The sequence below is a fragment of the Myodes glareolus genome, chromosome 4, assembly GCF_982192425.1.
Source record: "Myodes glareolus chromosome 4, mMyoGla1.1, whole genome shotgun sequence".
NCBI lineage: Eukaryota > Metazoa > Chordata > Mammalia > Rodentia > Cricetidae > Myodes > Myodes glareolus.
The window spans coordinates 70,665,920-70,688,674 of record NC_142029.1 but is presented as its reverse complement, the minus strand read 5'-3'; the positions used below and the strand labels follow the sequence as shown (position 1 = coordinate 70,688,674).

The window sequence follows — 22,755 nt, the reverse complement described above, 5'->3', positions numbered from 1 at the left end:
AATAGCTACGATTTATCAGTGCTGGTCAAGGACAGGACCCCTGCAGGTACTTGAGTTCCTTAGATCCTCACACCTGGGTAGCAGTGGGATTATTACCCAGCCTTCCAGAGTGATCTTAAACTTTGGGAGGTGCATGAGATCACACTGAATAAGGCTTTCAACCTTTGTCTGTGCTGGGGATAGAGTTCAGCTGGTATAGTACTAGTTATGACTTCTATTGCTGTGATAAATACCAAGACTAAAGCAACTTGGGAAGGGAAGAATTTATTTCAACATACTGTTCTATATCACAGTCCATCATCAAAGAAAGTCAGAGCAGGAACTCACTCTGGGAGGAGCCTGACAGCAGGAAGGAACCTAGTAGCAGGAAATGAAGCAGAAGCCATGGGGGAGTGCTGCTTACTAACTTGCTTAGCCTGCTTTCTTACAGTGCCCAGGGACACAAGGCCAGGGGTGGCACTGCTTATGGTGAGCTGGCCCCTCCCACATCAGTCATCAATAAAATGCATCATAAACTTTCTCGCAGGCCGAGCTGATGACAGTGTTTTCTCAATTAGGGTCCCTCATTCAAAATGATTCTAGCTTTTGTAAAGTTGCCGTAAAACTAGCTAGCACATCTTGCATGCACAAAGGCCATCAGTTTGATTCCCAGCATTGTACAAACTGGGGCACAGTTATACAGGCCTGTAGTCCTAGAACTCAGGGGATGGAGACAGGAGGATCAGAAAGCCAAAGTCATCCTCAGGTGTGTGTGTGTGTGTGTGTGTGTGTGTGTGTGTGTGTGTGTGTGTTATACGTTAGAGGCAAGGCTGAAATAGTTGAGATTCTGTCCACATTGTACTTGGCTAGCATCATTCAACTTCCTTCCAGAGAATTTAGGTTTAAAGAAGCCAGCTGACTTGTCTTGAATGTGGCCAACCTGGGCCCAGCCACACCCCACTGCATATCCTTTCTGTTTCAGCCACCCACAGCACCTTGACCTGTATGAGCAGGGAGTTCAAGTGTGACGATGGAGAGGCCTGCATTGTGCTCTCTGAGCGCTGCGACGGCTTCCTGGACTGCTCAGATGAGAGCGACGAGAAGGGCTGCAGTGGTAAGTGACAGCCACACCCTCCAGTTACGGTGGGGGCCTCTAGCTAGGACCTTTGGAACTTTGTCTCCCCTTAAAAACATGCTCAACCTGGGAGTGCCAAGTGGGGGAGGTGTGGTCCAAGTTTGATGCACCCTGCAGCCAGCTCTTCCCCTGCAGCGAAAGGCCTCCCTGAGTGTTCCCCGTGATCTCTCCCCTTGCTGATGAACCTACCATTGCGCTCACAGAACCTGGTGCCGCAGGTGGGGTTAGCTAAGTTCTGCTGTCCAGAGTTCATGCCATCTTTCAGCTTGCCACATCTCCTACTGAGAATCAATTTTAAACACGTCAGGCACGGGGGAGATAAAATGCATAAATATGGTGGGAAATTTAGGAAAACTCAGGAAAGATAAATGGGGGTCATAGTCATATTTTCTGGGATATCTTTTCATATAATGATGGTGTCCTCTTAATAATTTAGACCGTGGTGGTTCTACCTCAGAGGAGTTCTTTGAAATTCAAGGATTCATAAGATAGAGCTTTGATTTCCCTCTCTCTGTACCTCTGTAGATGAGTTAACTGTATACAAAGTACAGAATCTCCAGTGGACAGCTGACTTCTCTGGGGATGTGACTTTGACCTGGATGCGACCCAAAAAAATGCCCTCGGCTTCTTGTGTGTACAATGTCTACTACAGGTGGGTCCTTCGGCGTGGGATGTCCTGTGAGCTCTCCTATGAGGTCATGGAGAACTCCTCTTTGGCTGGCTCATGCAGCACTGTCACCCCACACTGCCTCTCTGTGACAATGTCTTCCTTGTGTTGTTGGTCAGGGTGGTTGGAGAGAGCATATGGAAGACCCTGGAAACCCACAGCAATAAAACAAGCACAGTGCTCAAAGTCTTGAAGCCTGATACCACGTATCATGTTAAAGTCCAGGTTCACTGCCTCAGCAAGGTGCACAACACCAATGACTTCGTGACCCTGAGGACCCCAGAGGGCTGTAAGTATTATAGCTAACTTGTTCATGTGTGTGTGTGTGTGTGTGTGTGTGTGTGTGTGTGTATGTGTGTGTATGTATGTATGTATGTATGTATGTGTGATCCTGGAGGTTGAGCCCAAGGCCCTGCACATACCTGAAGGCACTCTACCCGTGAGCTACATCCTGAGTCCATTTTTAAGTTGATTCCGAGACCCTCCCATCAAACCAGGTTATAGTCTATAGTGTATATAGTCTATATAGTCTATAGTGTATTTTTAAAGTTCGTATCGTTGGTGGGGGTAGGATATCCACGTGTGTAAACACTTTATATGCTTATGTGGAGACCGGAGGCCACGGCTGGATCTCTGCCATGCTTTTCTTCTTCATTTCTGAGATAAGGCCTTCCCCCAAGCTTGGAGCTTATTGGGCGAGGCTGCCTGGCTACAGACACTTGCCACCATGTCCGGCCTTTACATGGGTGCTGGGGGGATCTGAACTCAGGTCCTCATGCCTGTGCAGGAAGCACTTTACCCAGTGAACCATTTTAAGGGTGCTGTGGTCTGAGGATATGCTATCCACACTTTAAAGTGTGAGGAGCGTGCCTGGCCCTTGCCTGTGTGGAAGTGCTGATCTGAGGTGCTGAAGTTCATCACCTTGCCATGCCCAGAATGTCTTACCCTTTAGTTTCAGGTGCTTTCTACTTTGGTTTTTGTTTGTTTGTTTGTTTTGTTTTGTATCTCTTGTCTAGTTCCTGCTTCTATTTTCCTTTTCTGGGCAGTTCTTGGTACCGAACCCTTAGGCTGTCCTTGCCACTTAAGTAAGAGGCATGTCAGCATTTTGTTGCTACGTTTTAAAGAACTTACCAAGTGGCTAAGTTTTTAAAGCTTAAGTTGTCGGTGGGCTTCCTCCTGTTCCTCCCTTCAGAGTGGCTGGAACAGGGCTGCTTTTCTAGCCATTTTCCCCACTGCCCAAACATTTGAATGTACTGTCACCAAACTCAGGAAGGAGTCTGCTTTAAGGTGATCACACTCATCTGAACCTAAGATGTCTGTGACGTCAGAAAGTTAGTCTCCTTCCTCAGCAGTCACCCTTAGTCCGCTGCTCTGTGGTTTGAGAGTCTGAGGTGGCTGGGGCTCTTGTGGACAAGTAAGAGCTCAGGGTGAAATTACAAGGACCAGATCAGAATGGATGCAGACACACACATGTACACACTATCACACACACACAATGACACACTATTCCCTTCACACACACACACACACACACACACACACACACACACACAACTCAACCTGCCTAAGCAATTCCATCTTGCAGCCAGGGAGAGCCACAAATTTACATCACAATCTATGGAGACATTCTGGGAAAAGAGGAGAGTATCTAGTCAACTTGAAGGTCCACCGGCCGAGCTGCCTGAATTTTTAATGGAAAGATTCCAGTGCCCTCCATCATCCTTTCTTGTCCTTGCTTTAAGCCTGGGAAATTGTCCTAGTTGGCCGTGGTGCAGATGAATTTTAACCTCTGGTTGATTCCTTCAAATTTTTAAAATATGCTTTTAATTTTTACCTATCATAAAGATTATACACATGTATGGGACACAGTCTGACATTTTACTACACATGTACAACGTGTGATTAGATCATGGTGACTAGGATATCTGATCCCTCCACTTGCTTTATTTCTTTGTATTAGGGATGTGCAACCTCCTCTCTGCTCTCTCTTTAAAGATAGTCACTTACTCTTTGTCAACCATGATTGCCCCGTGCTGTTGAATAGCAGGCCTTCCTCCCTCCGTCCACCTACACCCCTCTTCTCTCCAACCCTCTCCCACCCCTCCACTCTTACAGGCTTGGGATTCACTAGACTCTGCATTTCTGTGATTTCACTCTGCAGTTTCTGCATATGAGGACAGTCAGTATTCATCTCTTGATGCTACATTTATTTCACTCAATAGAATGCCCTCCAGGTTCATCCATATTGGCACAAAGAACAGGATATCTTTCTTTATGATTGAATAATATTATATGGTATATTTGTACCACATCTTTTTGTTTGTCCTCTGATGGCTATCTGCGTTGATCTCACACCATGGCCACTGTGAATACTGCTACAAAAACACAGCATGTAGGTATATGGACTTCTTTGGGCATGTGTGCCTAGTAGTAGGGATGCTGGGTCGTGATGTAGCGCTAATGTCAGAGTTTGGAAACCTCAGTGCTGTAGCAGGTGATGTTCTCAGCAGTAGCAGGTTCTGCCATCTCTGCAGCTTCGGTTGACGTCTTGTCCTTCAGATGCTCAGCTGCCGAAACTGTGTTAAACAGTATCTCGTCATTTTGACCTGCACCTCCCCCATGAGTACTGATAGTGAACATTTTTTTCCAGAAACTTTTTGGCCATTTGTGCATCATTTCTGGAAAGCATTTCTATTTAGATCTTTGGGGCATTTAAGAGTAGGTTGTTATTATTATTTTGCCATTGTCTCTTCACGCTCTTGCTTGTTTTTTTTCTCTATACAGAAACTTCTAAATGTTTGCTGTAGTCTCATTGCACAATTTTTAGTTTTGTTGTCTGTGCTTTTGGGGTAATATTTAAAGACAACTTTTCCCAGATGAGTGTCCTGAAGCATTTCCCCCAGGAGTTTAATTTTTTTTTAAAAAAACTTGAGTATTTTTCTAGTTTGGGCTGGTTTATATTTTATGGTTTTGATCTAAGTTGATTTTTGTATGTGGCGAATGAACAGGCTACAGTTTTCTTCTGTAGTTGAGGCTCCAGGTTTCCCAGCACCATTGGTTGAGGAGGCTCTCCGTTCTCCATGTTCAGTGGGTTGCAAACACATGGACACATTTCTGACTTCCTGTTCTGGTCGGTTGCTTCATGTGTTTTTGGCTCCTCTGTCTGTGTGCTGTGCTTTGAGGTGACACAGTGTGCTCTCTCCAGCCTTTGCACATTTTCTCAGGATGGCTTTGACTTTAGACAGGTGGGGAGGGGCATGTCTTTTATGGTTCTGTGCAATTAAAAAAGTTTATTCAAAAATTTCATACATATCTACAATGTATCTTGATAATATATCTACCCCTTTCCCCGTTCGCTCTCCAACTCCCTTCCAGTGACTACCCATCACACCTCACCTTTTTCTTTCTTTTTTAAAACTGAAAATAGTTTTTTAACAATATACTCTAATTTTGATTTTACTCTCCCCCAGCTTAAGTTCCTCCCTACTTCTCCACCCACCCAAACCCCCCCTCATTAGAATACAAACAGGCATCTAAAATAATAATAATAATAATAATAACAGTAAGATAGGATACAGTAACAAACCACAATAGGATGAAACAAATTGAAAAAAGAAAGCCAATAGATAAATAAGCCCAAAACCACACATAGACACAGAGACACACATTCACACACACGGAAATCCCATTAAACCCAAAGTTGAAAACTTTACTGCCGATGTAAAGGAACTGTCGGGTAAAAGAAACAAATCCCCAAGAGAGCATTATGGGACAAAGAGCCTCCAGAAGTGGCACGGTGTTCATTTTGTGTTGCCATCTATACTGGGCATCGGGCCTGGCCTCAAGACTGGTTTGTATACTCTGTTCAAAGTATTAATTTTTCATTTGTGAGAGATAATCAGTTGGCGATGACTGGTGGGTTAGGAATGGGGCCTGTGTTCACTTCTCTCAGCGCTGGTGCAGACCCGTGAAGCCCTGTGCACGCTGCACGATCCCTGTGAGTCCGTTCATATGTGTGTCAGCCCTGCTGTGTTTAGAAGGCCTTGATGCCCACCGTCTCCTCTGGCTCTCCAATCTTTCTGCCTCTCCTGCGCCTCCCTTTTAATTCAGAGCGCCTTTCTCTGTTTCTGTGGAGAATGTTATCACGATTCTAGGAGGATTGCCCTGAATATGTGGATTGCTTTAGGTAACAAGACTGTGCTGATGACACGAGTTCTTCTGGTCCATTTTCTGGTGTTCCTGTCAACCTCTCTCACCTGTGTTTTAAATTTTTCATTGTAGAAATCATTTACCTTCTTGGTTAAATTATTCCTAGCATATTTGAGGATATTTTAAAAGGATTTCTTTTAAACTACTTGGTTTACTGGGGAATAGGTTTATTTTATTTATCTGTTGATTCTTATTCCGTTTAATTTTTACGGAATTCATATCTCAGTCCCAACTGCCTCTTGGAGTCCTTTTTTTAAAAAAATGCACATGATCAAATGATTTGAATGCAGGGAGAACTTGACTTCTGACTTGACCGTTTTCTAGTGCCAGACGCTCCTCGGAACCTCCAGCTGTCACTCAACAATGAAGAGGAAGGTGTGATCATTGGGCGTTGGGCTCCTCCCATCCATACCCATGGCCTCATCCGTGAGTACATTGTAAGTACTGTCCAGACACTGGGTGTCAGAAAGCTAGAGTTTCCGGGCGCTCTGTGTCCCCAGGAGGTGATTTGGTGTTGTGGATAATGGTCCATCTCTTAGGATACTGCACATCAGTCCAACTTTCTTTTTCTGTTGCTGCGATAAAATAATCCAACAAAGGCAACAAAGGGACACAGATTTGCTTGCGGTCCAAGGGTGCAGTCCACAGTGGCAGGGAATGCAAGGCCATAAGAGCTGACATGGCTGGTCCTATTGCATGCAAAGTCAGGCGGCAGCAAAGGGTGCCTGTGTTCAGCACCCATTCATACAGCATGCAGCCCATGGAAATGGTGGGCTATCTACACCCCAGTTAACCGAATCAGATCATCAGACAAGGGAAACCCACAGCCTCATCTCCCAGGGGATTCTAGATTCCCTCAAGTTGACAGTCAACACTAGCCATCCCCGCCCCATCTTTCCCCGCATGCATCTTTGCAAGGCGTTAGATGGGCCGACCTCTGGTCACCCTCTACTCATGCTGAGCTTCTCCTTGCAGGTGGAATACAGCAGGAGTGGTTCCAAGATGTGGGCCTCGCAGAGAGCCACTAGCAACTCTACAGAAATAAAGAACTTACTGCTCAATGCCCTCTATACCATCAGAGTGAGTGTCTACATCCTCTCCGGCCACTGGCTGGTCTTAGAACACAGAGAGCTGGCTCCTGCTTGTCATCTCTATGCTTATGTTTAAGAGATGAGTATTAGGGTTCTTCGAAACACCCAGTGCCTTGTCTCAAAGAGGAAGTTCAGCTTCCGCCCCAGATCACCAATAACTCGCAGCTGTGCAGATCTCCCTGCTTCTAACGGGACACTCGGGTGCTTCTGGGGTCTGTCCTTCTGTGCTCACCTCTTTTCTGCTTGTCATTAGCTGCAGGAGCTACAGTGCTAAGTGGCATTTTTAAACCAATTTCATGAGGCTCTTATGAAATGCGGTATTAATATATTTGCCAGAAAGGAGATAGTTTTGTGCAAAGGGTGTTTATTAAAGCCATCAAGACACATCTCCTAAAGACTCCCTTGCACTGATAATTTTGATAATTTCGCTAGGATTTTTTTATATGTGTATATATGTGTCTCTATATACAGATATAGAGCTTAGATATCTCTCTCTCTCTCTCTCTCTCTCTCTCTCACACACACACACACACACACACACACACACACACCTGCCCTTTAGAAGACTCTGGGTATCAATAGGATCAATAGAAATTTTATATTCTTAGGACTATTGCAGTTCTTTTGGTCCTCTTATTTCATTTGCTGGGGCCTCTGAATGTCCTGGGTCACTCTGTCGATACATTTCTTTTTGCCCTCACTGCTGAAGCCTTAGCCATTTAGCTCATTCACAATTCTTACTGTGTGGTGTGTTTCTTTTATTTCCTATTAACTCACACTGTGACTGGGAAAGGTGGCTGCGGTGACGAGTCGCGGGATAGGAAACTGGAGCGATTCTAAATCCATCACCACCACGAAAGGAAAAGGTGAGCGACTTGGGCGCCTGCGGGTTTAGAGAAGATGGAAGCCCTTTGGAAATGACCTTCTTTGAGCTGGAGAGGAGAAGCGTAGGTTAGAAAGCTTCTCCGAGCCTCCTCTGCCCCAGCACAGGGACACTTTGGTTGAGTGTCCACACACTCACAAAGACGCTGAGTCTTCTTGGGCAGCCACTGAGTATATTCTTCCTCCAAGCCTTGATTTCCAAAGGTCATTATGCCAGACCCTTTGTGAGCTTGTGCAGCTTCTGAAATAGGAGTCCCTTTTCTTAAAGCTGGATGTGGTTTGCACACACATTATTAGGGCACCTCACTGATGTCTGTGCACCTCTCCTTTGGTTACATTGACAAGCATGTCAGGGTTAGGGATGGTACATAACACAAGAGCTGACCCTTGGTGCTTGTAATTCACTGTTCTGCACACATGAACTTATCTAACTGGTCCCTCGGAATAGTTGCAAGATAAAGGAGGGGGAAGCGGTATGTTGTTTGTCCTAGAACACACATAAATGACAAAGCCGGGACTCAAACCTCACATCCCTGACTCCAAAGCCTGTGCTCTGACCCATCCTGGCACACACCTCCCCTGGGCTGAGAGCCCTGTACTGGGCTGCTCTGCCTGTCAAAAGGCTGCTCCAAATCCTTCATGGGAGCCCCTTGGGGCTGAGTTCTTTGCTGTTTGCTCTACTCCATCCTTGGTATTTAGTGGTAACTAAAAGTTCAGATGGAGGGCGAGTAAATTGAAGTATCTGAGTGAAGGATTCTGGTACCTACTGAACAGTGGATGGAAGCCCATCGTCCTGAGTGGTTGCCTCTGCTCTGACCCTGGAGACCTTCACCCCGTGGCCCAACAGATATTAAAACCAATTGATCTCTATGGCGTGGGATGTGATTGGGTGATTCTACTTTCATCTGAGCCTGTGAGAAGCTCTTGGTGATAGAGACTCAGTTCAGCTACTCTAAACTCAATTGTGGCAATCAGAGTAGGAGGCAGTCAGAGTTAATGCCGCCCACCAGTCAGCGGGCAGCCTGCTGGCAGGTCGTAAAGAGGCTGTGCTGAATTCCCTCTCCTTGAGTCCTGTTGTCTTATTATTTCTCTCTACAAAAATCTGGGCCAAAGTATACTGACCATTCAAATATAAAAAGGAGGAACTTTGGAAGGTCACCTTGTTTCCGAATTCAGTAGGCACAAGTCAAATCTGCATTTGAAGTTTACCCTGAGTTTTAGTTTCCTTCATTCTCTTCCCCATGATTTTCCCAAGTCTCCGCTCTCCTCACATGATTTGGTCAGGCTATGTGCGGAGGGTAGCTCTGTTACCATGAAGGACGGAGGCAGCAGCGACCACAGCCGGATCCCCTCCTGGTGAAGGCGGCAGCTTGACACTGGCTCCAGTGAGAAGGCCACTGTGCGCGGGGTGCTTCTGCTTACCACACGCTGTGATCTTCGTTTTTGTGAATCCCACGACTGAAGTATTGTTGTCCTCGTTTTGTAGCAGAGGCATCTGGACTCTGGAGAGTCGTGAGCTGCCCGTGGTCACCACTGTAGTCCAGACTTTCCCTTAGCACCAAGCACTTTCTGGCTCTCAGTTGGCCGCCCGAAGCTTCTCAGAGCCTTTCTCCTGGTCCTTGTGTTTTTCTCAAGTCTGGTTTTATAACATTTTTTGAGCATCTAATGGGGCCGCCCTAGGTTTCAACATGTCTTTTACCCAAACTCCCTTGCCTTGCCTTTAGAAGGGCTGTGTCCTGAGAGTCAAAGCCCAGTTGTCACTTAAGTGGTGTCGTCTGACCATGCTGGATTCTGGAACTCATTTAGGTGACACTGGGCTCAGCATTGTCGCCTTTCTCATGGGCGGACGTTCTCGCTGCTCTGCCGATGCTCATCCGGAGCACACAGGTTTTTCTCTTGGCCATGCTCTCCTTGTGCCCTCAGAGGTCAGTGTCAGCTCTTAGCTGTTGGAATGTACTCATTGCTCTTTAAGCAAGACTTTTCTGAAAAGGGAAGGAAGGGAACAATAGCTGTGCACTTGCTTGGCCCTTACCTTTCCCACTCCAAGTGCCATGACGATAAGGGACTTGCTCCTGGTTTGACAGTTACTAGGTGTTAGGAATCAAGAATTTGAACTCACGTTGGCCGGATTCCAGAAGCCGCCTAACTTCCCAACCCACAGCACACACATTTATAACTTAGTTTCTCCTTCAAGAAGTCCTGTCCTTCAGTAGGTCACGAGGAGGCTGGAACTTTGTTGTTCCTCATAAAGACATCACTCACAGGGATCCCGACTCTTCAAGAGCCAGGCCGAAGCTGGGCCATGTGGGGACACTGGCACAGTGGAACGTTTCTGTCCAACCTTATTGCCAGGCCAACTGACTAGCTCTCCAAGACCATGTGTTTATCAAGCCACGGTGAGCCCGGCCTCGGTCAGGGAAACAGTGGTAGAAGAGATGGCTGCATTCAGACTGCCGCTGTGCCCTTTATTACCTGGCTGAAAGGCCGCGTTGTCTGTCGAGATGAAAGCTGTGAAGTCCCGCCTTCCTCACTTTCCACGGTGTTGGTTTCTCTTTGACTCCTTTTTCTTTTCAGTGATTCAAGCCCCGAATATCCACATTGACAGCTACGATGAAAATTCTCTGAGCTTTACCTTGACCATGGACGGTGACATCAAGGTAACGTGGAGTTCTCAGACTGGCAGCTGGGTGGGGCTCTCTTTTGTGTGAGAACTCATGGATCCTAGGGCAGGGAGATTAGGAGCAATGAAGGGCCTGCTCTAGTGGAGCTGAAATGCCAGACCCGGGTTGTTTCCTTTCCCCCACGAAGAACAGCTCGAGTCTCCACATGCAATTATTCTGCCTCAGCCTGGTTCCTTTCTTCTTTAACCATATAATTAAATGGTTCACAGCTCCAGTGCACAGAAAGACTTGGTGTGAACAGAATATGTGCGCCCTGTAATTTTCAGCTTTATTGGATTTCCTGGTACTCAGGGCTAATGTAGAAGTTCCCATTGTGGTAGAGCGAGCTTTTTGGGAGAATCAGATGCCTCAGAAAGCCATCTGCTGTGTATCTCTGACGTCTACCCAGTCACTCTCGTCCTCCACCGTGGAGGGAGGGCTCCCTCTGAGCCCTGTCTGCATAGCCTGCTTATCTGTCCCTGTGTTCTTTCGAATTGAAATCCACTTCCATAAGTTTGTTTCCCATCTGCCGGTTTCTCATCCCATCCCTTTCCATCTGTGATGTTGCAGCAGGGTGGGTCTTCAGGGTCCTTGTGCCATTCTCTTAAGTGCGTGTAATACCGTGTTCTTAGCTTCAAAGAGGAGCGATAGAAGAGGTGACCTAGTGTGGACCTTTGTTGATAATGTTGGTTATGAAGGCATTTTCTTCCTTGTTGTCCCACTTGTGATGGTTTTTAGTTCAAAATCTTTGCTAATGGAGAACTCTTGGACAAGGTAGTACTAACCTCTTGGCCTTGACTAAGACGACAGCCTGAGGTGAGGTGTTCCCCTTACCTGCTCCTTACTATAAATAACTAAATGTATTTAATGGCCACACAAATAACAGCTGATGAAAAATCAGAAGAAACACTGTCCATTGAAAGAGACGAGGAGACAGCGAACGAGACCATCTCTGCCTGGTGTACAAGCGTGTCCCCTGACTGTGTCAGCTGATCATGTCACATGCTTCCTGGTTCTTGGCAGGTCAATGGCTATGTGGTGAACCTTTTCTGGTCATTTGATGCCCACAAACAAGAGAAGAAAACCTTGAATTTCCAAGGAAGCTCATTGTCACACAAAGGTAACACCTTGAAGCTGCGCTGGTCTGTAAGCGGGATGGGCAGTGAGTCAGATCAGTGCCTTCCTGGGAGCAGAGATTGTGTTTAGGGCGGGGATGGGAGGCTGGGATTGAGCGGGGTCCTCTCTGGGGGTGGTTGTGCATGGATAGTCCTTGCCCTTTGAGGATGTTGTCTGCATCCTCCTAACTCCAGGCAGAGAGTGTTAGCTTGCTGCCTCCTTAAACCTCCTTCTAAACCCAGTGGCCCCCAATGTAAGCTGGGGCAAGAGAGGAGGAGGAACCGTCAGGAGTCAGTTTAACTCCTGGAGATGATTTTGCCCTGTGTAAGAATCTTGTCCAGATTCCATTACCTGCCTTCTTTCTAGTTGTGCCCTCCTTCAGCTAATAAGAGGTAGGACGAGGCCTGGTGTGTATTGGCATTCAGGAGAGATCTGTCAACCGCACAGAAGAGCAAACAGATGAAAAGAGGAGGTGGTCCAGTCCTCACTTAGGTCTGTGCAAACACTGAGCTCCATTACAATTCTTTTATCTGAAGATGGTCTCATGGGAAGATGCTAATGTATTTCTAAGAGGGAAACCCTCAATGCCAAGAGCTGCTTGTGAGTGCTGTGAGTGGCTTGGGAGCATCCTCCTTTCCTCTCCTTCCGGCTGGTTTGAAAAGGGCAGGCTGTCGTTGTTTCAGTCCCTACTTGGTAGTCTGAGGAAACGGAAAGCTCGGGTGTGTTGCCGTCCTCACTGTCACCATCAGCTTTTATGATTATTCCCTTTTGTCCTTGCTGGGGATTGAACCCAGGGCCTTGTGCCTGCTAGGAAACTCTCAGCAACTGGACTAGGTCATAGCCCTTGCTTCTTCAAATGCCGTATAACTCAGGTTGTGACGGCAGGACTGTTTTTCCAATTGTACGTCCACACAGTCAGCTTTAGAAGTTACCCAGTCTCTAAGAGTTACATGTGCTAGAGCAGGGAAATATTAAATGAATTTGCAAACTGTTGAAAAGTACGGTGTGTAAACCCAAACAAATTCTTGACTGTTACCTTCCCATACACACACACACACACACACACACACACACACACACGCATAATACACAAATATTCACACCTCAGATATACACATCCCTGGCATTCTCCTTCCTTCTTTTCACAGTTAACAATCTGACAGCTCACACATCCTATGAGATTTCTGCCTGGGCCAAGACAGACTTGGGGGACAGTCCTCTGGCGTTTGAGCATGTCTTGACCAGAGGCATCCGTCCACCTGCTCCGAGTCTCAAAGCCAAGGCCATCAACCAGACTGCTGTGGAGTGTGTGTGGACCGGCCCTAAGAATGTGGTAAGTGGACAAGAATGACCATCCCAAGGTGGTCAGGACCTCCTAAATTTAAGCCCCTGTACAGACAGCCCTGGGACTTTCTTTCTTCTCTGTTGCTGCTTTTTCTTCTTTGCTTTCCCAAAATGCAAGTCACCCACCAGCTCAGGATTACTTCCTGAAGTGACGTGGCTTCCCAGCCAGTCCCTGCATCCCCGACCTCGCTCTGCTGGCCTCAGAGATAGCTCCCCGATGTTTGTCATTGGGTAGACCATGCATGTGAAGTGCTGGATTCACGTGATAAGGAACTCATTCTGGGTGGTGAGCTTGATTGAATTTTTAAATTTAATATAGTTCTGTTCTCTTGCACACTCCACAATGTGATGCCGAGCAACAGACACAGACAAAAGCCCGAGCCCTCCTTAGCACTCCCTTTGACCTTGAAGGAGAGTACACAGACCCACAAGGAGACAGGATTATCAATAGACTCAACTTGGCGCAGACACACTTGTCCCATTGAGCGGTCCTCCAGAGTAAGGTGGAGTCTGCAGAACAGTGGCGCTTCATACAATGCTAGAGCCTCTCTTTGCGTGCCAGTCTGGAAAAGCAGCCTTACTTCTGCCGCGCCTTGGCTTGTGCGTTCTCTGGTCACACACAGCCAGCTTTCATATGTGATGAGTCAAATGAGGCCCGATGTGGGTGACTGTCACCTGCTCTTGTCTCTTCACCCAGTGCTCTGGCAGCACTCATGGTCGGCTTCTTCAACATTGATGAGGGGCTCTTCTAATCGCCTGACTCCCATAGGCTCTGGGAGCCCTTTCCCATCACTAGCGACTCCATCCCAGTAGCGACCCCACCCCATGTACCATGGACTGGACCCTATTATAATGAGATAATCTTACTTCTGAGCACCAAGCCCCTATTGGACCAAGGCCTCCCATTTAAGCCTCGTGATTCCCTTGTTCCTGTCTTGCTATCCCATATGCATTTGCTTTGCCACCTTGTCATTGTCTCTCTTCCCACCTCCTTCTGGCTAACTGGCTCCTGGGAGGCCACTTCCCTTTTGTTATCCAAACTCCTCCTCTCCAGACCAGCTTCTGAGCAGAGTTACAAGAAGTGATGCTGTTGCTGGGACATTGACACCCCCAGGCAACCCCCTCTCTTTGCCCAGGGTGCCTGCAAATGTGTATTCTTTTTCTGCAGGTACCTGGCGTCCTGCGCAGGGGAGGAAGCATTCTGATCCTTCTTTATCTTCTCAGCTTGTTCCTTCCCATATGAACTCAGCTGACATCCCTTGCTGTATGCTTTGTCCACTTCCCTAGTTTGTGATCCCCTACATGGACCCATAGACAGTGCTTTGAACATACCCTTGGCCAAGTGAAGTCCAGGGCCTCCTCTATTGCAGCAACACACATTCACCCTGGAGAGGACACAGGCCTTGCCATCTCCAGCCAGTGGTGTACGTCTTTAAGGTCATCTCCTGGGCGGGCAGTGTGCTGGAGCTGCAGTTATTGTCTGAACACCAGGCTGCAGGAGGGCAGGAAGGTAGACTGTCCTGCTTTTAAAAGAGCCTGCTGGGCCATCCCACTGGGCACTTCTGCTTACATCTCATTGACTGATACCTGTTGGGATCTCATTGGCTGACACCTGCTGGCATCTCATTGGCAGACATCTTGTTACTGACTCTTCCAGCTTCCATGGTGGTAGGGAATGTAGCCTTCTTCCACTAAAGGAAAGCTGGGAGGTTGAAGCTGGCCACACCTGTCCTTCTGTGTCCATTCCACAGCTGGTGAGATTCCCACACTCACTTTTCAACTTCCACCCCAGCTGCTGGCCCCTCAGGCACAGCTCAGCTCCCCGTCACTGCTGTTTGATTGTGTAATGTCACCCTTCTTTTGTAAGCTCTCTTTTCCCCTGACCCTTTATACAGTGCTTGGAATGGCAGCCAGCGCTTCTCAATTGCTCTCATGGCAGAATTTTTCTTTTTTCCTTCCTGTCTGTTCTTCCCCAAAAAGAAGCTCTGTGCAAACAGGAGCTGCTCATGCTCACCTTTGCAGGTGCACGCACACGTACACACACACACACACACACACACACACACACACACACACAGAGCACTCCTGTTCCAAAGCACCTCCACCATAAAGAAGGATGAAGGAAGATGTCTCTGGGTGCTTTAGGAGCGCTTCCAAGGTCTCAAGTCAGCAATTTCAAAACATGAGGGCACTGACCCATCAGCTGATGTCTTTTTCTCTTCTCTGCCTTTACCAGGTTTATGGCATTTTCTATGCCACGTCCTTTCTTGACCTCTACAGAAACCCTAAGAGCTTAACCACTCCACTTCACAATAAGACAGTCATCGTCAACAAGGATGAGCAGTATTTGTTTCTGGTAAGCTTTCTGCGCCAGGGAGACAGAAGTACCTCTATTTAAAGGAGGTTTTTTTAAGTGTTGGGGGCTCCTGAGCTCAACTCTAGTAGAACGGGTGACTTGGGTACCTAGATTCATCTTCTTTGTAAGTCCCCACAACCAGTTTCCTAAATGCAGCTCAGGGGTGGAGCATTGGTCACTTGGCAGATAGCTTAGACTGCTTTCTTATATAACTCAGGACCACCTGCCCGGGGTGGCATCACCCACAGTGTGCTGGGCCTTACCACATCAATCATCAATGAAGAAAATGCCCCACAGACTTGCCTATAAGTTAAATGAAGGAGGCAGTGCCTCCACTGAGGTTCTCTCCTCCCAGATGACTCTGGTTGTGTCAAGTTGACCAAAACAAACTACAAAAGTAGTGGGCAGCACCTAGACCAGTATTACCTGTGAGAACACAAGATTTGATATAACCTAAATCTTTCAAGGAAAGATTGGTAACATAGATTATGGCTTATCCATGGAGTAGAATAAAGAACTGTCCAAAAGAAGGCAGTGCTGAATGTACCCATGAGGGAAAAAAATCTGATCCCAAATTATTAATTTTTATGAGGGAAAGTATGGTTGTGTGGAAAAGATTTTTAAAAGATAGGCTGCATACACACACACACACACGTATCACATACACACATGCATATGTTTGTATGTATGTATTTATATATCATATGTCTATGCTTACATATGTCCAGGGCATTTCTGGACAGAAGCCAAAACACAAAAACAGTCTAGGTCAGGCAGGGAACTATTTTATTTTATTTTGTGCCAACTGAGTTTTAATTGTGGTCATGTGTCTTTAGCTTACTGAAAAGTAGTTTGACAGAGGTTGCATGAGCCTGTGTGGTGGTGTTTTGCTGAGTGTGCTTGGCCCCTAGGTCCGGGTGTTGATCCCTTACCAAGGGCCGTCTTCTGACTACGTCGTAGTGAAGATGATCCCAGACAGCAGGCTTCCACCTCGTCACCTGCATGCAGTCCAAATAGGCAAAACCTCAGCAGTCATCAAGTGGGAATCGCCCTACGACTCTCCGGACCAGGACTTGGTGAGTGGAAAGGCATGCGGTCTGCCATGCTTGTGCTTAGCAGGCTTTGGGTAAGTGGAGTGCAGTGGAGGGCGCCAGGTAGTGTGACAAGTGACACACAGGTACTAGCTGAGCTCGGCAAGCCTCGTCCCCATTTCTATGTGGTCAAAGACAGATTTCTTTCTGAGTTGGCACTCCTCCATTGTTTATGACACCATATTTCTCTGTCCTTCCTCAGCTAGTTTCATTCCCTTCATTAACCAGAGCTCAACACACAAAGGTCTGCAGGCCAAATCCAGCCTGTGGATTGTTTTTTTAAACCAATGTTTAGTTGGAACCAGGGTCACACCTGTCAGTGTATGTATGGTCTATGTCTGTTTTCATGCTGCTAGCAATAGAATTTTTTGTGGTTGAGATTCTAAGACCCTCAAAGCCTAAAATATCTCTATCTCGACTTTTTCAGTGTTTTCTATCCCTTTCTAGAAAAAATAGCATAGGACATTGATGCTAGAAGTACCCCAATCTTCTTTGCTCTGGACTGCTTTGATCCTCACCCCTATACCTCAGCAGTGTGGTTTCTTCTTAGCTGCTGAGATACCTCTTGATTCTTAGATTCTCCCTGGTGTTCGAGTTTCCTATTTGTTCAATGTGTCCCCTTCCCTCCACACTCCCAAATAAGCAGCAGCCTGGGAAAGAGCAGGTGGGGCTGTTCATACCTTAGAGCTGGGGTTGAGCATCTTCATCCATGGTCCTCTCTGTCAGTGTTCAGAAACTATTGTCATGGGGGTTGAGCATCCTCATCCATGTTTTCCTTCTGTCAATAACAGTATCCAGAATTTGTTGTCATGGGGGTTGAGCATCTTTATCCATGGTCCTCTCTGTCAGTGTCCAGAAACTGTTGTGGATGTTGAACATCCTCATCCATGTTTTCCTTCTGTCAGTATCAGTATCCAGAAACTGTCATGGGGGCTGAGCATCTTCATCCATGGTCCTCTCTGTCAGTGTCCAGAAACTGTTCATTGTTCAATCATCAATGAAGAAAATGCCCCACAGACTTTCCTATAAGTTAAATGAAGGAGGCAGTGCCTCCACTGAGGTTATGATAACAGAAACTGTTATCATGATGGAGAGACAGAAGCCTTGCTGCTGATGTCACAATTAATGTGTCTTTTCCTAGCACATTTGGTTTTCTCCTCTTCTTTCCCTCCTTTCTCTTTTTTGCATCCCTGCTTCCTCTTTCTCCCTTTTCTTCTCCTCTCCTCTCCCTTCCCCTTTCCCTTCCCTTCCCATCCCTTATCTAGCTAATACTTTTGTTTGCAGCTCTGGAAATGTACATTCATTATAAGATAGACCCTGGCTACCCCCAAAGACTTTCTGAAGGGCATGAGTCAGACTGTGAGGCTCAGAAAAGTCAGCCCTGAGCCTGAATTCCATCTCTGTTTATTCGACCACATTGAATGCATCTGAAAAAGAATTGTGTCTGTATGGAGCATGCACACACACTGTCTCTTGTTATTACTCCCTGCTAACTGTTACACGGCTAGGGTGGAACAAAGATGACCCCCATAGTCTCAATGTTTGAATGCTCAGCCCTCAGGGAGTGGAACCGTTTGAAAGGATTAGAAGGATTCACCGTAGCCTTATTGGAGTAGGTGTGACCTTGTTGGAGGAAGTGTGTCACTGCAGGTGAATTTTGAGGTGTCGAAAGTCCATTTCAGGCCCAGGCTCTCTCCTTCTCTGTGAATCAGGAGCTCTCATCTAGTGCTCCAGTGCCATGCACACAGCCATGCTCTCGGCCATGGTGATAATGGACTAACCTCTGAAACTGTAAGCACAGCTCCCATTAAACGCTTTCTTTCATGAGTGGCCTTGACCACTGTGTCTCTTCACGGCAATAGAACAGCAACTGAAACAAGGGCATTTGCATTGTGTGAGGTACTGTTCCTAACCAATAGCTGATTTCAGGTAAAAGACCTTGCATCCGCCTGCTACTCAGATCCTCCTTCCTCCCTCTGTTTGTCTTAGTTCTATGCAATTGCCGTGAAAGATCTGATCAGGAAGACCGACAGGAGCTACAAAGTCAAGTCTCGCAACAGTACTGTGGAGTACAGTCTTAACAAGCTGGAACCTGGCGGAAAATACCATATTGTCGTCCAGCTGGGGAACATGAGCAAGGAGTCCAGCATAAAAATCACCACAGGTCAGTGGGGAGGAAGAAAGGCCTTGCTGCACACTGAGCAACCTTGTAGCTGCAGACCTCGGCACAGAGGAAGGCTGGAGTACCTCTGTAGGCATTGTTCTTCTCTGTCCATGCTACAGCAGACCAAAGCATGAATGTGTGTGTGTGTGTGGGGGGGGGGTTCTTAGGATCTGGTGAGGGACCAAGACTTAGTCTGAGAAAGGTTCTTATTTTCTATATTCTTGAAGTCTCTCTCTCTATATATATTGCAATTTGAGGACTTGAACTCAGTGTGTGTTGAATGCTAGGCAAGCACTCTACAACTGAGCCGTCTCCACTCTCTCTGAGTCTCTTTTCACACTACCCTCCCTTAGTGTGTCTTACCATGGCCAGGGGAGGAAAGAAGGAATGCTCAAGAGAGTCAAGAAACCCAACAGTATTCTCGGTGAGGCCAGGCCTTAAAATGAGGGCCTGGACTCTGTCCCATTGGCCCTCTTGTTGACCGGGCAGATAGAATGTAGGGAGACCGATAATAAGGCTGTCGACTGGAAGGTTGGCTAGGCTCCTGTTCAGTGAGTTTGTCACTAACTCAGCAGCCTAGATAGCAGCAAGTAGTGTCAGCAGTTGCAGTAGTGGGGTCCAGGCCCATTTAGGCTGGGTTCGTGGTACGTGTGTACTAACTGCAAGTGGCCTAATCTTCCGTTTTCAGTTTCGTTGTCAGCACCCGACGCCTTAAAAATCATAACAGAAAATGACCACGTTCTTCTCTTTTGGAAAAGCCTAGCTTTGAAGGAAAAGCAGTTCAGTGAAACCCGGGTAAGTTCCTCGTGTGTCTTCAGTGACTTTGGAACTCTTGTTGGCATACTGTTTCAGACATGAGTTCATTAACAGCAGGCTGGCAGACAGCATGAGGAAGGAAGGAAGGAAAGTGTCAGGCATGGGAGTGAACTCAAGAGCGAAAGGACCATTTGCTGGCTAGAGAGATGGCTGTGCTGCCCACGCAGCGCGAGACTCTCTGCACATCAGCACTCACAGTCACACACTTGTCCTTGGAAAGGAAATGGGCGGGAGACTTGTGCTCCCTGCAACTGGAGAGTGCGCAGCATTGAAACCAAGTGCCCCACTCTTCCCCGACCCTTTGACAGCTAGGCTGTGGTCCCAGTGTGCCAGGAAGCTGAGCCACGCTCTCCAACTAGTACCTTGTCATCATTTCTTCAGAGTGATTAGGAGGAGCAAGAAGTACATGAAGATACTTGGTGGGCTGATGAAAAAAATGCCTTCATTTCACTATTGGTGGGCCAGTACTCTAACGCCATGGGAGGGAAGGAAGAGAGTGAGAGCCAAGAGATTTGCCCAGGAGGGTGGGCTCATTACTGATTGAAACTGGCTTGGTTCCCATGAAAGCAAAGTAGGGCTGTGATGATCCAGCTGTGGTTACCTGGAAAAACAATGTGAGCAGGGAGTCATGTGAGATCCAGGCTCAGGTACCCATTGAAAGTCCTCACCTTCTGTGAGACTCCTCACAGTTGCCATAGCTGTGGTATTTATGCAGCGAATGTCTTTAGGAATATGGAATCTATCCAGGAATCCTCCAATGTTGAAAGGTACTGAACAGTAAAGCATTCTGGCAGCTGTGTGCAGGAAAAGAAAGGACCCTAGCAAGCTAATGACAAAGATATCAAGCCTGCAAAGAACTTTGGGGCAGTAATGCCAGTGTGAGGACTAGCTCGGCGATGACACTGAGAATATAGATTGGTTCAAAGTTCTGGAAGGCTCTTTGATAATACTTTAATTAAATTTAATTTAATTAATTTATTAAATTTAATAAAATTTTACGTACTCTTGCTTCATGGTAAAAAGAGGAAACATAAATGCCCAACAGAGTCTACTGAAGAAAAGTCTAGGTGGTTGATGGTTGTGTTTGTTGTTTCATTTGTATCTTTACGTGTTTTCAAGAAGTTCTGCACTGGATTTACACTAGACAGTAAACAATCATTACTAGCTTGTAAGAAGGAGTGCAGGGGGTGGGATGCCAGTCAGGTGTTGGGGAGCCCAATTTGGCAGCCACTTTCCACTAGGGGAGCCTGAATGGGCAGCCCATCAGTTGGAGTTGCAGGTCAGTATTGTATTTCTAGTGGAGGGTGCCGGCCTAGGTGTAGCGTGCCTTCCCCTCCTCCCCCTGGCTTAGTATTAGAGACATGTCAGTGCAGTAGGAACCAAGAGGCTGATTGTGCAGTGGGCTTGGATGTGGACAGAGTTTGACACTGGGACCCTGGAGGGCAGCAGAGAAGCTGGCCACCAGTCTGATTCTAGCCAGCATCTTGGGTCTGGCCTGTCTCTTTCCTAGCATAATAGTCTGGGACTTCCTGAGGCAATGAGGGAAGGGATAATTTCGTACTGTCCTGTGAATAGAGCCCTCAGCCTGCTTAAGTGCTTCTCTGTCAACATCAGACTGCCTGACTCTGGGATCAGCCTCGAAAGAACCAGAAAGCTAGGAGACAGAAAGTGAATGAAGGTGGTCTTCCAGCAGTTCCTTTTCCGATTGCATGGCCACCAGGAGGTATCACTAGTCAAATCCCTTACTACGAAGTATTACGAAAGTGTCAGGTTCTTTGAGGCACTGGTATTGGTGGGCTCAAGCAGCTGCTGCCTGGAACTTTGAGAATGCAATGCTTGAAATGGTTCTCCTGCAGCCAGACCTTGCAGTTCCTCTTCTGCACGTTGTCTGAGTTTAATATCTCAATCACATAATCAAAAGAACTAGCAAGGAATGTAAAGTATGTTAGCATCCATAAAAACGCCACCGTGAGGACTCACCAATAACTGGGACCAGTCACGGAAACCTTCAGGCCCCTTATTCAAACCTCAGAACAGTCCATTGTGTGCTTGTTTGCAGGGCTATGAGATACACATGTTTGACAGTGCTCTGAACCTCACCGCTTACCTCGGGAATACTACTGACAATTTCTTTAAAGTGTCCAACCTGAAGATGGGTCATAATTATACCTTCACGGTCCAAGCACGCTGTCTCTTTGGCAGCCAGATCTGTGGGGAGCCTGCCGTGCTGCTGTATGACGAACTGAGCTCAGGTGAGTTGCTGTGTGGCTGTCCTGTCTGTGTCCTGTTCTAAGGAAGAAGAGGGATGCGATGGTTTTTCTGATGGTCTTTCCAAAACACATTTTAAGTACTGTCTGTGTGCCTAAGAAATCACTTAGGTACCAATTTAGTACCTAAAATCAGTACATTCGGTACTGATGTAGTTAATAAAGACTTCTCGACTGGCCGTGGTCCTAGTGCAGAAAGAACTGGGATTGCAGGGTACCACATAGAGTGTAAAGTTGGGGAAAGGACAAGAAGGGAACCATATTTAGGAAACTCAGTAGGCCTATTAGTTCCTTTTCTTCACTTGTTACTGTGACCAGATACATGACAAGAAGCAAGTTGAGAGTGGGGGATTTGTTTTGGTTGGCGGTTCGAGGAGCTAGAGCTTGTCCTGGAGGAGAAGGCATGGCAGCGGGATTCTGGGCCAGCTGCTTAGGCTGCATTAGCAGTTAGGAAGCAGCAGTGGGAGGATGTTGGTGCTTAGCCCTCCCCTTTTTCTCCTCCATTACATCAAGCCCCAAGCCCATGGGGATGGTGTCACCCACATTGAAGGTGGGTCTTCCCACCTGCTTATTTCCTCTAAAAGGCCCTCACTGACAAACCCAGAAATATTTGTCAGTCTTTCACATGATTCAGTAAATCCAGGCAAGCTAGACAAACAAGAATTTTGTTTGTTGGTTTTCATGGGACTTCTCAGAGCCTTGGACGCACAAATAGACTTGTACTTCTCCATGTGATTAGCTCATCCCACCACATACTGCTCGCACTTTGTCATGACGTGGGATCTCTATTTTTGGGACACGTAGATACCAGGATTAGGCCACATTATTGCTTTAAAAGGAGCATACATGCATTGTGGTATCTTGTCCAGGATTTCAACAAATATCTTACCATTAGATTTTGTAGGTACCTTTATTTCTAGCCAAGAACCAGGCAGGGTTACAGTTACACGTTCTCTTATGGGCCTTCCTGGGTTGTGG

General features: G+C 46.9%; 1 protein-coding gene across 1 annotated transcript in view; it reads left to right on the top strand.

The window, feature by feature from the left end:
- The window catches only part of Sorl1 (sortilin related receptor 1), a 163,796-nt gene that overhangs the window by 133,891 nt on the left and 7,150 nt on the right, over positions 1 to 22,755 (top strand). Inside the window, exons 33-46 of the mRNA XM_087905541.1 lie at positions 962 to 1,093; positions 1,640 to 1,766; positions 1,901 to 2,070; positions 6,315 to 6,427; positions 6,966 to 7,070; positions 7,875 to 7,947; positions 10,538 to 10,620; positions 11,647 to 11,743; positions 12,888 to 13,072; positions 15,320 to 15,439; positions 16,351 to 16,515; positions 18,520 to 18,694; positions 19,383 to 19,489; positions 21,570 to 21,762. Of these exons, the coding sequence (XP_087761667.1) occupies positions 962 to 1,093; positions 1,640 to 1,766; positions 1,901 to 2,070; positions 6,315 to 6,427; positions 6,966 to 7,070; positions 7,875 to 7,947; positions 10,538 to 10,620; positions 11,647 to 11,743; positions 12,888 to 13,072; positions 15,320 to 15,439; positions 16,351 to 16,515; positions 18,520 to 18,694; positions 19,383 to 19,489; positions 21,570 to 21,762 (1,845 nt within the window). The remainder of the gene's footprint in view (positions 1 to 961; positions 1,094 to 1,639; positions 1,767 to 1,900; positions 2,071 to 6,314; positions 6,428 to 6,965; positions 7,071 to 7,874; positions 7,948 to 10,537; positions 10,621 to 11,646; positions 11,744 to 12,887; positions 13,073 to 15,319; positions 15,440 to 16,350; positions 16,516 to 18,519; positions 18,695 to 19,382; positions 19,490 to 21,569; positions 21,763 to 22,755) is intronic.